The sequence below is a fragment of the Nannospalax galili genome, unplaced genomic scaffold (assembly GCF_000622305.1).
Source record: "Nannospalax galili isolate Female #2095 unplaced genomic scaffold, S.galili_v1.0 scaffold83, whole genome shotgun sequence".
Taxonomy (NCBI): Eukaryota; Metazoa; Chordata; class Mammalia; order Rodentia; family Spalacidae; genus Nannospalax; species Nannospalax galili.
Genome location: NW_008352659.1, coordinates 1,158,504 through 1,171,204, shown reverse-complemented (window position 1 = coordinate 1,171,204; position 12,701 = coordinate 1,158,504). Strand labels below are relative to the sequence as shown.

At 44.1% G+C, this 12,701-nt stretch overlaps 1 protein-coding gene across 1 annotated transcript in view; it reads left to right on the top strand.

Moving 5' to 3' along the window:
- Positions 1-2,397, top strand: part of Dydc2 (DPY30 domain containing 2) — a 7,278-nt gene extending 4,881 nt beyond the window's left edge. The window contains exon 3 of the mRNA XM_008849825.1: positions 2,084-2,397. Within this exon, the coding sequence (XP_008848047.1) occupies positions 2,084-2,233 (150 nt within the window). The 3' untranslated portion in view covers positions 2,234-2,397. The remainder of the gene's footprint in view (positions 1-2,083) is intronic.
- The last annotated feature ends 10,304 nt before the right edge of the window (positions 2,398-12,701 follow it).

Sequence of the window (12,701 nt, the reverse complement as noted above, 5' to 3'; positions counted from 1 at the left end):
TCTCTCTCTTTTGACAGGGTCCCCCTATAGCCCCAGCCCCAGCTGGCCTGGAACTTGATATGTAGACCAGGCTGGCCTCGAACTCACAGAGATTCACCTGCCTCTACCTCCCAAATGCTGGGATTAAAGTCATGCACCACCACACTGGCTAGCTTTACCTCTTAAACCCATTTTTGCCTATATCTTAAAGTCTTTTCGTTCCCCAATTTGAATGCTGCTCGTCTAGTAAACGTGTCAAAAGAGGGACTGAAAGTGAGTGCCAGGTGTGGCAGGACGCCTATTCAAACAGGAATCGAGGATCATCACATCTTGGAGAAGGTAGCTCTTGAGTTCAGCCTTGAATGAGTCTGCAAGGTGATCTTCTAGTGGTTCCTGTTCATTAAGCAGAGGCACTATGAACAAGTAACCCATAACAGAAAGCAGTGCCTAATGCTTATGAAGATCTGGACCACACAGCTGTTGGGGAGTATGTTTTTTATAGAATCAGCACATGTATTTGCTGCATAGGCAAAGTACTTTGAAGTTAGAAAAGTCCTAGAATCAGCACAGGTATTTGCTGCATAGGCACAGTACTTTGAAGTTAGAAAAGTTCTAGAGATCATTTAAACAGGTGCTTCTCTGGGCTCTCTACTATGGTCCCTAGAGTCCACTGCAGAATGGACTTCTGGGATTTCCAGGCAAAATATGGGCAGAAGTGACCCATGGGGCTTCAGTTTGAAAGATTCTATTTGTTTGGTTGGTTTATGTTTGTTTTTTGAGACAGGATCTCCCTGTAACCACAGCTGGCCTGGAACTCACTATGTTGACCAGGCTGGCCTCCATCTCACAGAGATCCACCTACCACTGCCTCCTGAGTGCAGGGATTAAAGGCATGCACCACCATGCCTGACAGTTCAAGGATTTGTACTTCGGCTTGGGACATCAATTGAATGGATCGGACTGCATGTCACTGAGTCACAGGCCCCTTGGGCTCGCATCATTTTTTTTGCATGTGTTGGTTTGTGTAGTGTGTACATACGTGTGGGCACAATGTGTGCGTGAGGGTGCATGTGCACAGGTGTTTGTCTATGTGTGAAGGCCTAAGGCCGATGTCAGGCATCTTTCTGGATTGCTCTCCACTTTATCCATTAAGGGAAGATGTCTCAGTTGAACCCAGAACTTGCTGATAATGGCTGATTTAGCTAGCTAGCCTGCTTCTGCTGCAGTAATTACAAGCAGATCACTACTCCCAACACTTACATGGGTGCTAGGAATCTGATCTCTGGTCCTTACCCTTGTGTGACAAGCACTTTACCCACTAACCCATCTCTTCAGACCTATCATCATTTTTTTTTCACTCTTCTTCCTTAGCTTCAGGTTGTATAATTTCTATTGATCTGCCTTCACGTTTATGAAGCCTTTTTTCTGTCATGACCAACACGGAAGAATTCTTATTTAAGAATTTTTTTTTCTTTTGTGTGCATGAGTGTGTGTGTATATTTGCATGTGTGCAGAAGCCAGAGATCAACCTCAGGTGGTGTTCCTCCTCAGGGGATGTCCATCTTGTTTTTTTAAGATAGGGCTTCTCACTGGCCTGAAGCTCACTGATTAGGCTAGGCTAATTGGCTAGTGAGCCCCAGGGATCTATCTATCTCTGCCTCCCAGTTCTGGGATTATAAGCACACACCCCCAAGCCTGGTTTTTTTGCCTTCATCCTGGGGATCAAACTTGAGTCCTTGTGTTTGCACAACAGGCACTTTCATCTGTGGCAATATAATGTTTCTTTCCACTGGATACTTTTTCCTCTGGTTTATGTCTCATGTTTTCCTAGTTCATCTGTCTAGTAATTTTCACTTGCGTGCTGGACATTGCAGTTCTGTAGCCAGTGGGCGATTTTCCTTTAAGAGGTGTGTTTTGTCCTGGCTGGCTGTCAAATCATTGGTGAACCCCTTTGATGCAGGTTTGGTTTTATTCTTTGTTTCAGCAAATCTATTTCAGCTTCGTTCTTAGTGTTAAACATGAAAATAACAACAGTGTGCTCCTGCCACTCCTGTGTGTGCTTAATCTCCACCAATACCTTCTTTCCTTTGTGTTTTCTATTTAGGAACTGCTCCCCAAAGCTGTTTCTTCAAGGAAGACCCAAGACTTGCAGGAGGACACAGAGCGGCTTGAGGAGGAGGCCTTGAGGCAGAACTCTCCTCCAGGTATCTCCAGTGTGACTCTAGAAGCACCTCAACGGGCTCTTTCCTCATGAGAAAGTAGCCTGAAAAAGGAGCTCTCACCTCAACTAAGACCCAAGAGGCTGCCAAGGAGGTGTCTGCACATGCTCTGGTCTGCTAGCTGTAAACCCCTTTAATCATGTGAAATTTGAGCTAGCTATAGGATAAAATGAACTCAGAATAAGAATTAAATAAAATAAGTCACCAAACTGATGAGGTCTTTTCCTCCTGAGATTATGTGGTGAAAACACCCCAGTCATGTGCTAGTCTTAACTTTAGACCTAACACTTTGTAGTCAGGTCCCTGGGAACCCTTACATGTGTCCTGGAGGCTACCCATGTCACTAAATAACAGGTGTTTTTCTTCTTTGTATATCAATATTTAACAAATATTTTCCCTTTTTAAAGCTGAACTAAAATACATGTCATAAAAGTTACTATCTTGGCTGGGTATGGTGGCACACACCTTTGGTCCCAGCACTCAGGAGACAGAGGCAGGCGGATCTCTGTAAGTTCAAGGCCAGCCTGATCTATATAGTGAGTTCCAGGCCAGCTGGGGCTACAGGGAGAACCTGTATCAAAAAAGAAAAAAAAAAGTTACTATCTTAACCAGCTTTGAGTGTACATTTCAATAGCATCACTACATTTGTATTGCTGTGCAACCACTCCTACCAATCCATGCCCAAATGCTTCTCACTCCTCACAGCTGAAACTCTATCCCATTATACTAATTCTATGTTTCCCTTTCCCAGCCCCTAGTGTTATGAAGTTTGGAACCACTGGGAAGGACCACCAGACTCAAGCAAACTGGAATTAACAAAATTTTTTATTGAAGCTACATAGCTGACCACAGTCTCCAAGGGTGGGTGCGGAGTCTGTGGTGGGTTTCTAAGCAGGGGAGGAAATCTTTAAAGATGAAAACCACACTGCTTCATTCTTGTGGAATGTGCAGCTGCCAGGGGAGAGATTACACTTCCCTCAGGGCCTAGTGATGAGCTTGTATACAGAAGCCAAACAAGTTAATCATCTCATGACAGTCACAAGACAGAGGGCATTTCATGGGGTTGTTGGAACTAAGTTCAACCTTGGGTCACTATCCTGGTAGTCTAGTGGCTAGGATTTGGTACTTTCATGTAGCATACTTTGTTGTCAAAGTTCATCCACACTGTAACATGGGTCAGAATTTCCTTTCCTCTTAAGACTGATGAATATTCTTCCCTGATACAGGCCACATAGAATGCCAGTGTTTCTGCATTTAGTAACCACACTGGTGCCTCATGGATGTAAGAAATATAGAGGAAAACTAAAGGGCGTTTGGTTGATGATCAGGTGAATATACTGGAGGCCTAGGAAATCCAAGATAGCTGTCAGGTTTCTAGATTGGGTCCCATGAGTGGATGGGGTGGCTCTTCCTACAATGAAGGACAGAAGAAGAGGAAAGAAGAGGAGAAGTAGGAAGCGGAAGAGGAGGAGGAAAAGGAGGTGGAGGAGGAGAAGGAGGTGGAGGAGGAGAAGGAGGTGGAGGAGGAGAAGGAGATGGAGGAGAAGGAGGTGGAGGGGGAGGAGGAGGGGGGAGGAGGAAGAAAAGGGAGGTGGAGGCGGGGAGGAGGAGGAGGAGGAGGAGGAGGAGGAGAAGGTCGTCCATAGTACACAGGCATGCTGCATATGAAGTACCTGTGAAAGGGACAGGCACGCCACAAAGGAGAACGTCCCTGAGACACTATTTGTACCCCAATCCCAAGCCAAAGACCCTAACCCTGGCTTTTCTGTAAGATCCCAGAGCAGGGTAGAATTCACTATTCATTTGAAGAGCCCTCAAGGGGTACATGTAGAGGTTAGAGGACAACTTGCAGAAGTCAGTTTCTCTCCCTACCATGTGAATTCTGGGAATGGAAATCATGTTATCAGGTTTGCTGGGGAAGCACTTTTACCTGCTGAGCCATCTCTCTGGTCCATTCTTAGCTGTTTTTTAAAGTTTGTTTTAAAATGGTGCTGCTAAACATAACTTGGAATTATCTAACAATATTTTGATCTAAGTGTAAATGATTTCTGTAAACAACTATAACTCCTATGTGTACACTTTATTTTAAAGTAATTATTTCCTGGGACTATAATTTTATATAGTTCTTATTCTAAAACATGATACAGAAAAGTATGATGATGTTATATTAGAAAAAATACTAAAATATGCCTTTTAGTTTTATCATTAATGCTAATTGAAATCAAACAGAGTAAAATGATACTTCTTGGTGGTAGCCCAAAGTCATCTTGAAGTTAAAATACTCTTACAAATATTTCTTAAAATGAGTTTCAAGCTTTGCCTCCCATAAGGCTCCCTATGGGAAAGGCATTCACTGCCCAGCAGGTGTGTCCAACCTCTACCACCAAGAGCCAGGACCACTTTGGTTAACACAGGACTTAGAACAGGCCCTCTATCTTAATATAGAAGACCAGATGAATTCACTTCCTATTGTCATATAACAAATTACCACCATCTAGCACTTAAAACTGTACCCATGTGTAGTCTTGAAGCTTCTTACGTCATAGGACCTCAGGCTGAAATCCTGGTGTTGTCCATGACCACCATCTTATAAGAGGCTTAAGCATCCCCTTTGTTCTAGTTTACTTTCTGTTGCTATGTAAAACACTGACCAAAACCTACTTGGAGAAGAAAAGATTTAGTTTGTCTTATAGCATACAGTCCATCATCAAGGGAAGCCAAGGAACTCAAGGAAGAAATGTGGAGGTAGGAATTGAAGCAGAGATCTTGGAGGAATGCTACTTAGTGGTTTGCTTCCACTGGCTTGCTCAGTTACCTTTCTTATACAGCTCAGGCCCACATGCCTGGGGATGGCACTGCCCACAGTGGTCTGGACCCTCCTACATCAATTAGCAATCAAGAAAATGTCCCAAAGACAGACCCACAGACCAGTTTGGTGAAGGTAATTCCTCAGTTGAGGTTCCTCTTCCCAGGTGACTCTAGTTTGTGTCAAGTTGGCAAAAAAACTAATTAGCACACCCTTCTAGCTCCATGGTTGTTGCACTTGTGGGACTAAGATCACCTTTTTCTAGTTAGTAGAGAGTCCATCTCAGCATCCTGAGGTAATCTACCATTCCCCACTGTGAGTTATCTCTACAGCATGCTGTTTGCTCTCTCAAGTCCAGCAGGAGAATTTCTGCAGTTTCTTATCTCTCTGGCTCTTTTTAAGGGCTCACTGGATAATAATCAGGCTCACTCATGGTAGTTCCCTTTTATTACTTTTCTTTTTCTGTTTGTTGTTGTTGCTGATTTGTTGGTTTTGTTTGTTTGTTTGTTTGTTTGTTTGTTTTTTGATAGGCTCTCATGTAGCCCAGGCTGGATTTGATCTCACTGTATAGCCAAAGAGGATCTTGAATTTCTGATCATTTTGCCTTCACCTCCTTGATTTCTTGGATTATAGGCATGCACCACCACACCCAGCTTAATGTGGTGCTGGGGATCAAAGCCAGGCCTTGTGCATGCTAGGCAAGCACTTTACCAATTGAGCTACATCTCTAGCCCAACAATTTTCCTTTTAATGAACTTAAAGTCAATTTGATTATAGCTCATTCATAGCCATGATCCCCATGCTGTTCGCCAGCTCTGCACACACATTAAACACAGATAAATACCAGGGAACAAGATCCTCAAGACCATCTCAGAATTCTGCGTGGAAGAAAGAGCTTTTCAGAAAGCTGTGACAAAGGAAGAGTGTGACAGGAGTCAATAAAGATCATGCACTGGAGGAAGCCCACCCAGCAATAGTGAGAGAAGACTCTGTGAGCTGAAAGACAATGGAGAAGGGAGAGAGCCTATGGGAGGAGATCACCCACAGAATGGAGCAAATAGAGATATACCCTGGGGGGAACTGGTAGTTCACTCAGTGCAGGGCTGTTTGGGAGGCAATAGGAAATGGGAAAAGGAGAGCCCAGTCAGAGGACAGAGAAGCAACATTCCCAATGAACTGCGGAACATTTTCCCCTGAGAAATATTGCCAGCATACAGGCTTTTAGAATCAATACTAACTTTTCTAACCTATATATTTTTTTAATGAGTGTTTTGCCTGCATGTATCCTACCTGTGTGAAATACCCATTGAGGCCAGAAGAGGGTGTCAGATCCCCTGGAACTGGAGTTACTGGTAGTTGTTAGTTGCCGTGTGGGTCTTGGGAACTGAACCCAGGTCCTGTGCAAGAGCAGCCAGTGCTCTTGACCACTGAGCCATCTCTCCAGCCCTTATACAACTTCTTTTTAATTAGGTGACAAAATTGACATACCATCTTTAGATTCTCATGTAGTAAAAGCTGAGAGATCATAACTCAACCTCATCATTTTGTAATATCACCAAAGATCTCTCAGCTGGAATGTGCTACCCCTATTCTGCTCCCTTGGGACAAGGTCTGAGTTATACCAAATGGCATGCAAGGACCTTTTTAAAAGTTTCTTAGACTATATTAAGTATGCACACAATGGGTTTCATGATGACATTTCATACATGTGGATGATGTATTTTGATCATATTCACCTCTTGTTATCCTCTCTTGTCCGCCTCCGACTCCTGCTGATTTCCTTCCTCTTGTCAAGTAGTTGCCTTCTACTTTCTGTAAAAAATGTGGTGGTGCATGCCTTTAATCCCAGTGCTTGGGAGACAGAAGCAGGCAGATTTCTGTGAGACTGAGGCCAGCCTGGTCTACATATCAAAGTCCAGGGTATTCTCAATTTTATAGATACAGTGCAATTAAATCAAAATTGTAGCAAATTATTTCATGCATATCAGTCAAGTGATTCTGAGGTGTACACGGAGAGGCAAATGTCCTCAAAGCACCCTGTACAATACTAAAGAAATGACTGGAAGCAAAAATTACCCACCTTTAAGTCTTACAGTAAATCGACAGCAATCAAGATGATAGAATATTGATGACAGAATAGAGAAGTCAATCATTGGAGCATAGTAAGGAGCCCAGAAAAACCACATAAACACAGTCAGTTGACTTTTGACAAAAGAGCAGCAGCAGTCCAATGCAGCAAAGAGGTTTTTCAACAAAAAATGATGGACCAACCGGACATGCATATGCATAAAAATGAATGGAATGCTTAAAAAAAATTAGCTCACATGAACTGTAGACCTAAATATAAAACTAAAAACTAGCCAGGCATGGTGACTTAGGACTATAATCGCAGCAGTTGGGAGGTTGAGGCTGGAGGATTGCTGTGAATTGAGCATAGTAAATTTGGGACCAGCCTTGAGCTGAGTAAGGCCTTGAGTAAGACCTTCCTTATCTTAAAAACAAAACAAAACAAAATGTCTCAAAAATATATGATTCCTATGAGAAAACTTAGGTGACTTGGTGTCCTAGTTTGTTCTTCATTGCTGTGACAAAATACTCTGACTAATACCAACTTGGGGAGGAAAGGGTTTATTCAGCTTACATCTCCAGGGTCACAGTTCATCAGGGAGCCCAAGGTAGGAACTCAGGGCAGGAACCTGGAGGCAGGAGCTGGAGCACAGGCCATGGAGGAATGCTGCTTACTGACTTGCTCCCCTGTCCCCTGCTCAACCTGCTTTCTTATACAACACAGGCCCACCTGCCCAGGGGTGGCACTACCCACAGTGGGCTGGGCCCAGCCCCTCCCACATGACTCAGCAATCAAGAAAATGCCCCACAGATATGGCCACAGGCAAGTCCAATGGAGGCAATTCCCCAATTGAGGCTCCCTCAGCCCAGGTGTGTCAAGTTGACATGAAAGCTATCCAGCACACTTGGGATACATCAATGATTTTTAAAAATTGATTTTAATTAAAAAATATTTTATAAGTTTATGGTAGACAATATATTTTGACATGCATATACATTATTGAATCACTAAGTCAAGCAAACAATATATACAGTACAACACATATTTAAACATTTCTTTTTTGAGACAAGGTCCTATGTTGCCCAGGCTGGCCTCAGCTCACTATGTAGCCAAGGATGACCTTGAACTTCTTCCTGTCTCCACCTCCTGAGTGCTGGAATTACAAGCATGTGACACTTAAACCTGGTTTTATGTGGTATTGGGACTGAACCCACATCTTCATGCATGCAAGGCAAGCACTCTTCCAACTAAGCTACACTCCCAGCCTTAAACTGACAGTTAACACTTCGCTTCTGTATCTTGCCTGTTGTGACTAATGCTGCAGTAACACAGGAGGGCAGATATCTCGGGTCCTAGTTTGGTTCTTTGGTGCTGTGATAAACACTGACCAAAAGCAACTTGGGAGAGGAAAGGGTTTATTCCACCTTACAGCTTAGGGATCACTGTGGACCAGAGCCAGGCTAAGCACTCAGGACGGGAACCTGGAGGCAGGAACTGAAGCAGAAACCCCAGAGGAACGTTGTGTACTGGCTTGCTCCTCTGCCCTGTGCTCAGCCTGCTTTCTTGTACAACCTAGGATGACCTGCCCCAGGGTGGTACCACCCACAGTGGACTGAGCCCTCCTATATCACTCAGCAATTAAGAAAATGCCTCTCAGATGTGGCCAGACGTCAGTTTAATAGGGAAAATTTCCCAATTGAGTGTTCCTCTTCCCAGGTGTGTCAAGTTGACAACGGATGCTTTATCCAGCACACCGGAAGGTACTCATGTCACATCCTTTGGCTAAACTTCCAGTTGTGGGACTGCTGGATTATGGGGTAGTTCTGTTTATAATTTTATATTTTTATTATTTTTTATTATTAATTTTGTCCTTTGATAATTTCATGCATGTATATATTCTATTGTGATTACTCCTTCCCCATCCTTTATCTTCCTCACACCCCTATTAATCCCCCCTTTTGCCCTACCAGTTCCTTTCCCAGATTCATGACTTTTGGTTTGGTTTTGTGACCCATTTAATTTAACCAGAGCTATTTGTGTGACCATTGGATTAGAACTACCAGTTGAGGCATGGTGGGGTCCCCAGTGGGTACACAACTGAAGGCAATAATTCTTTCTCTCTGAATCTATTCATAGCAAATTGTTCACCCCCTGAGCCCTTCCTCCATCCCTACCTGACTGTTGACAGGCTGGTGCCTGTGCAGACCCAGTGCAGGTGTCTGTAGCTGCGGTGAGTTCCTAACTGCAATGTCTGTCTTGCCCAGCTGGCCTTTCCCAGCCCTTCTATCTGTGGCTCGTACATTCTTTCTGCCTCTTCTTCCACAATGTTCCCGGAGCCCCAGAGGGGATGATGTAAATGCCTTTTTAGGGTTGAACACTCATCTGTCTCTTATTCTCAATACCTCTCACAACCATGAGTCTCTGTATTCAGCACCCTTCACTGGAAAGAGGCAGAGGCTTCCCTGGCTGAGTTGCATTAGTTCTCATAACATAAATATTGAGAAGACAGTTTGATGCTATGTCAATTTAGTTAAACAAACAGTACTGAGTTTCCCCCTAGGGCCCATGACTTCCCCCATCATGGGTTTTTGACCAGGTTTACAGTACCAGATATTTGGAGCAGGGCTCAAATCCAATCAAAGAGCAGTTGGCTGTCGCCCAAACAATAAAAAGTACATCATGATTTATGATACTCCATGAATTAATTTTTAAAATATTATGCTCTATAAAAAAGCCAAATATGCAAAAGACCAGATAGTATATTATTCCATTTATATGAAATATTCACAATTGGTAAATATATAGAGACAAAAAAAGTAAATTATTGGCTGTTAGGAACTAGAGGAAGAGGGGGTGGTGAGCAGTACTTATGGCTCTGGACTTTCTTATTTGATGACAAAAAGATTCTTAGACAACAGTAATAGGTGCAAAACTTCATGAATGTACTACAAAGTGCTGAGTTTGTTCACTTTAAATGGGTTAAAATTTAAAAATTTTTTAAATTATTTTTATTTTATGTGTATGAGTGTTATGCCTGCATGTAAGTAAGTGCCTGTGTTGTGCAACGCCCATGGAGGACAGAAGAGTTTGTCAGATCTCCTGGACCTGGAGTTACAGACAGTTGTAAGCTGCCATGTGGGTGTTAGGATTCGAACCTGGGTCTTCTGTAAGAACAGTCACTGTTCTTAACCACTGAGCCATCTCTACAGCCCTAAATGGGTTAAGTGACTATATTAATCACTTTTTGGCTGTGACAGAAACACCATAACCACAGAAACTTATAAAAAGAAGAGTTTATTTAGCTTACAGTTCCAAGGGGGCAAGAGTCCATCATGGTGGGGAGGCATGGCGGCAGAGGTAGCTGAGTAGGAGCAGAAGCTAAGCACTCACATATTCAAGCAGGCACAGGAAGCAGAGAGTGACTGGAGATGCAGCAAGGCTTAAGAACTCTCTAAGGCCCCCAGCGTAGCCACACCTCTCAAAACAGCACCAACTGGGGCAAAATGATCAAATACTGGAGCCTATGGGGGACGTTTTCATTCAAACCACTCCATTGAGCATGGGCCAGGGGAGCAAGCCAGTAAGCAGCACTCCTCCATGGCCCATGTTCCAGCTCCTGCCCCAGGTTCCTGTCCTGAGCTCCTACCCTGGGCTCCCTGATGAACTATGACCTGGGAGACATAAGCCCAATAAACTGTTTCCTCCCCAAGTTTGGTATTGGTCAGAGTGTTTTGTCACAGCAATTGAAAGCAAGCTAGAACTGTGGATTACTCAAACCCCAGTGAGGCCTGCTTCCCTGTCTACAGTCATGTCCTACACATGAGCGTTTTGGTTAATGATGGAGTATGTACCCACCAGTAGTCTGAAAGATTATAATGGAGCTTGAGTATTCCTATCATGTAGTGGATCTGTAACTGAAGAAGGGCCAAGAGGAAATGTGATGCAGAAGAAGAAAAAGAATTCTCAACAAAACTCACAGTGAAGGGCTTGGTAGCAGCATCTGCAGATCCCAGCAAACTCCTTTAAATGTTTGAACATATCAACCCCAACACCAAAGTGTTCACAGTGCATTGTCTGCCTATAAACAAATCTAAGGTGGAAAAGAGGAGGAGGAGAAGGAGAGAGGAGGGGGAGGAGGAAGAGGAGGAAGGGGAGGAGGAGAAAGGGGAGAGTGCAAGGCTAAATCTCTGCCTTTAGAGGTGTGGAGGACTAGGAGGAGGAGGGGAGGGAAGGGGAGCAGGAAGGGAAAGAAGAGAAAAAGGAAGAGGAGGAAGGGAAGAGGGGAGGAGGAGGGGGAGGAGGAGAAGGAAAAGGAGGAGGAGGAAGAGGAGGAAGGGGAGGAGGAGGAAGCGGGGAGGAGGAAAAGGAGGGAGAAGGAAGAGGAGGAAGGGGAGGAAGACGAAGGGGAGGAGGAGGAAGAGGGGAGGAGGAGGGGGAGGAGGAGGAGAGGGAGGATACAAAGGAAAAGAAGGAGGGAGGAGGAGGAAGAGGAGGAGGAAGGGGAGGAGGGAGGAGGAGGGAAGAAGAGGAAGAGGAGGAGGAGGAGAAGGAGGAAGAGAAAGAGGAGGAGAAAGAAGGGGGAGGAAGAGGGTGATGAGGAGGAGGAAGAGCAGGAGAAAACTGAGCCATCTATCATGGAGTCATTTCTGAGACAGGGTGCCATTTCCTCAAGAGGAGCCTCAGGTGGGTCCTGAAGAAGGGATTACATAAGAAGGAACTGTTATCATGGGAGGCCCCTGCTCCAAACATAATTACCCCTGAAGATCTCCAGTGGGACAAGAGATGGAGGTGGAAGATCCTGATGTTGATGATCCTAACCCTTTGTTATCCTGAGCCAACGTGCATTTCTGTATCTTGGTTTTTAACCAAAAAAATGTAAGAAATCAAAAGTAAAATAAGGCGACAAGGCACGCACTTGAGGCACAAGTGAGGCAAGCACTCTTACCCCTGGTCTGTGTTCCTTGTCCTCTGTGCTTTTCATTTTGAATCAGGATCTCAGATGTGAGGGAAATCTGGTTGTGACATCTGTTGCCTCATTGATCCCTTGGGTTAATTCTGCTAATCTTACTGGCTGGATTCGGGGGTGTCCCCTAACTCTGTCACTGCTCCATATGTGTCTCTCCCCAAACTGAGCTCAAAGAGGACAATCTTCCCTGATACAAACAGGGTCTTACTAAGTTGCCAAGGTTGGTCTCGAACTTGCTTTGTAGCCAGGAAAGCCTTGAATTATGATCCTCCCGCCTCAGCTTCCTTAGTAGCTTTGATTACAGACCTGTACTACCAGGCCCAGCTCAAAACAATATTTTCTTCTGATGCTAGGTATTGAACCAATGCCTTACACCTGGTAGTTAAGTGCTCTTCCAACTGAGCTATATTCTCAGTTTTCAAAATAGAAAATTTAAGAGAAAAAAGAATGTGGCATAAGAATATATTGCGCTGAGTCAGGTGTGATGGTGTACGGCTTTAATCCCAGCACTTGGGAGGCAGAGGCAGGAGGATCTCTGTGAGTTCGAGGCCAGCCTGGTCTACATAGTGAGTTCCAGGACAACCTGTTTGAGAGCAGTTCTTGGTTTGTTCTGCCATTTGAATTTAAGCCTTAATGGCTTTCAGGTGTATTCATATATATATA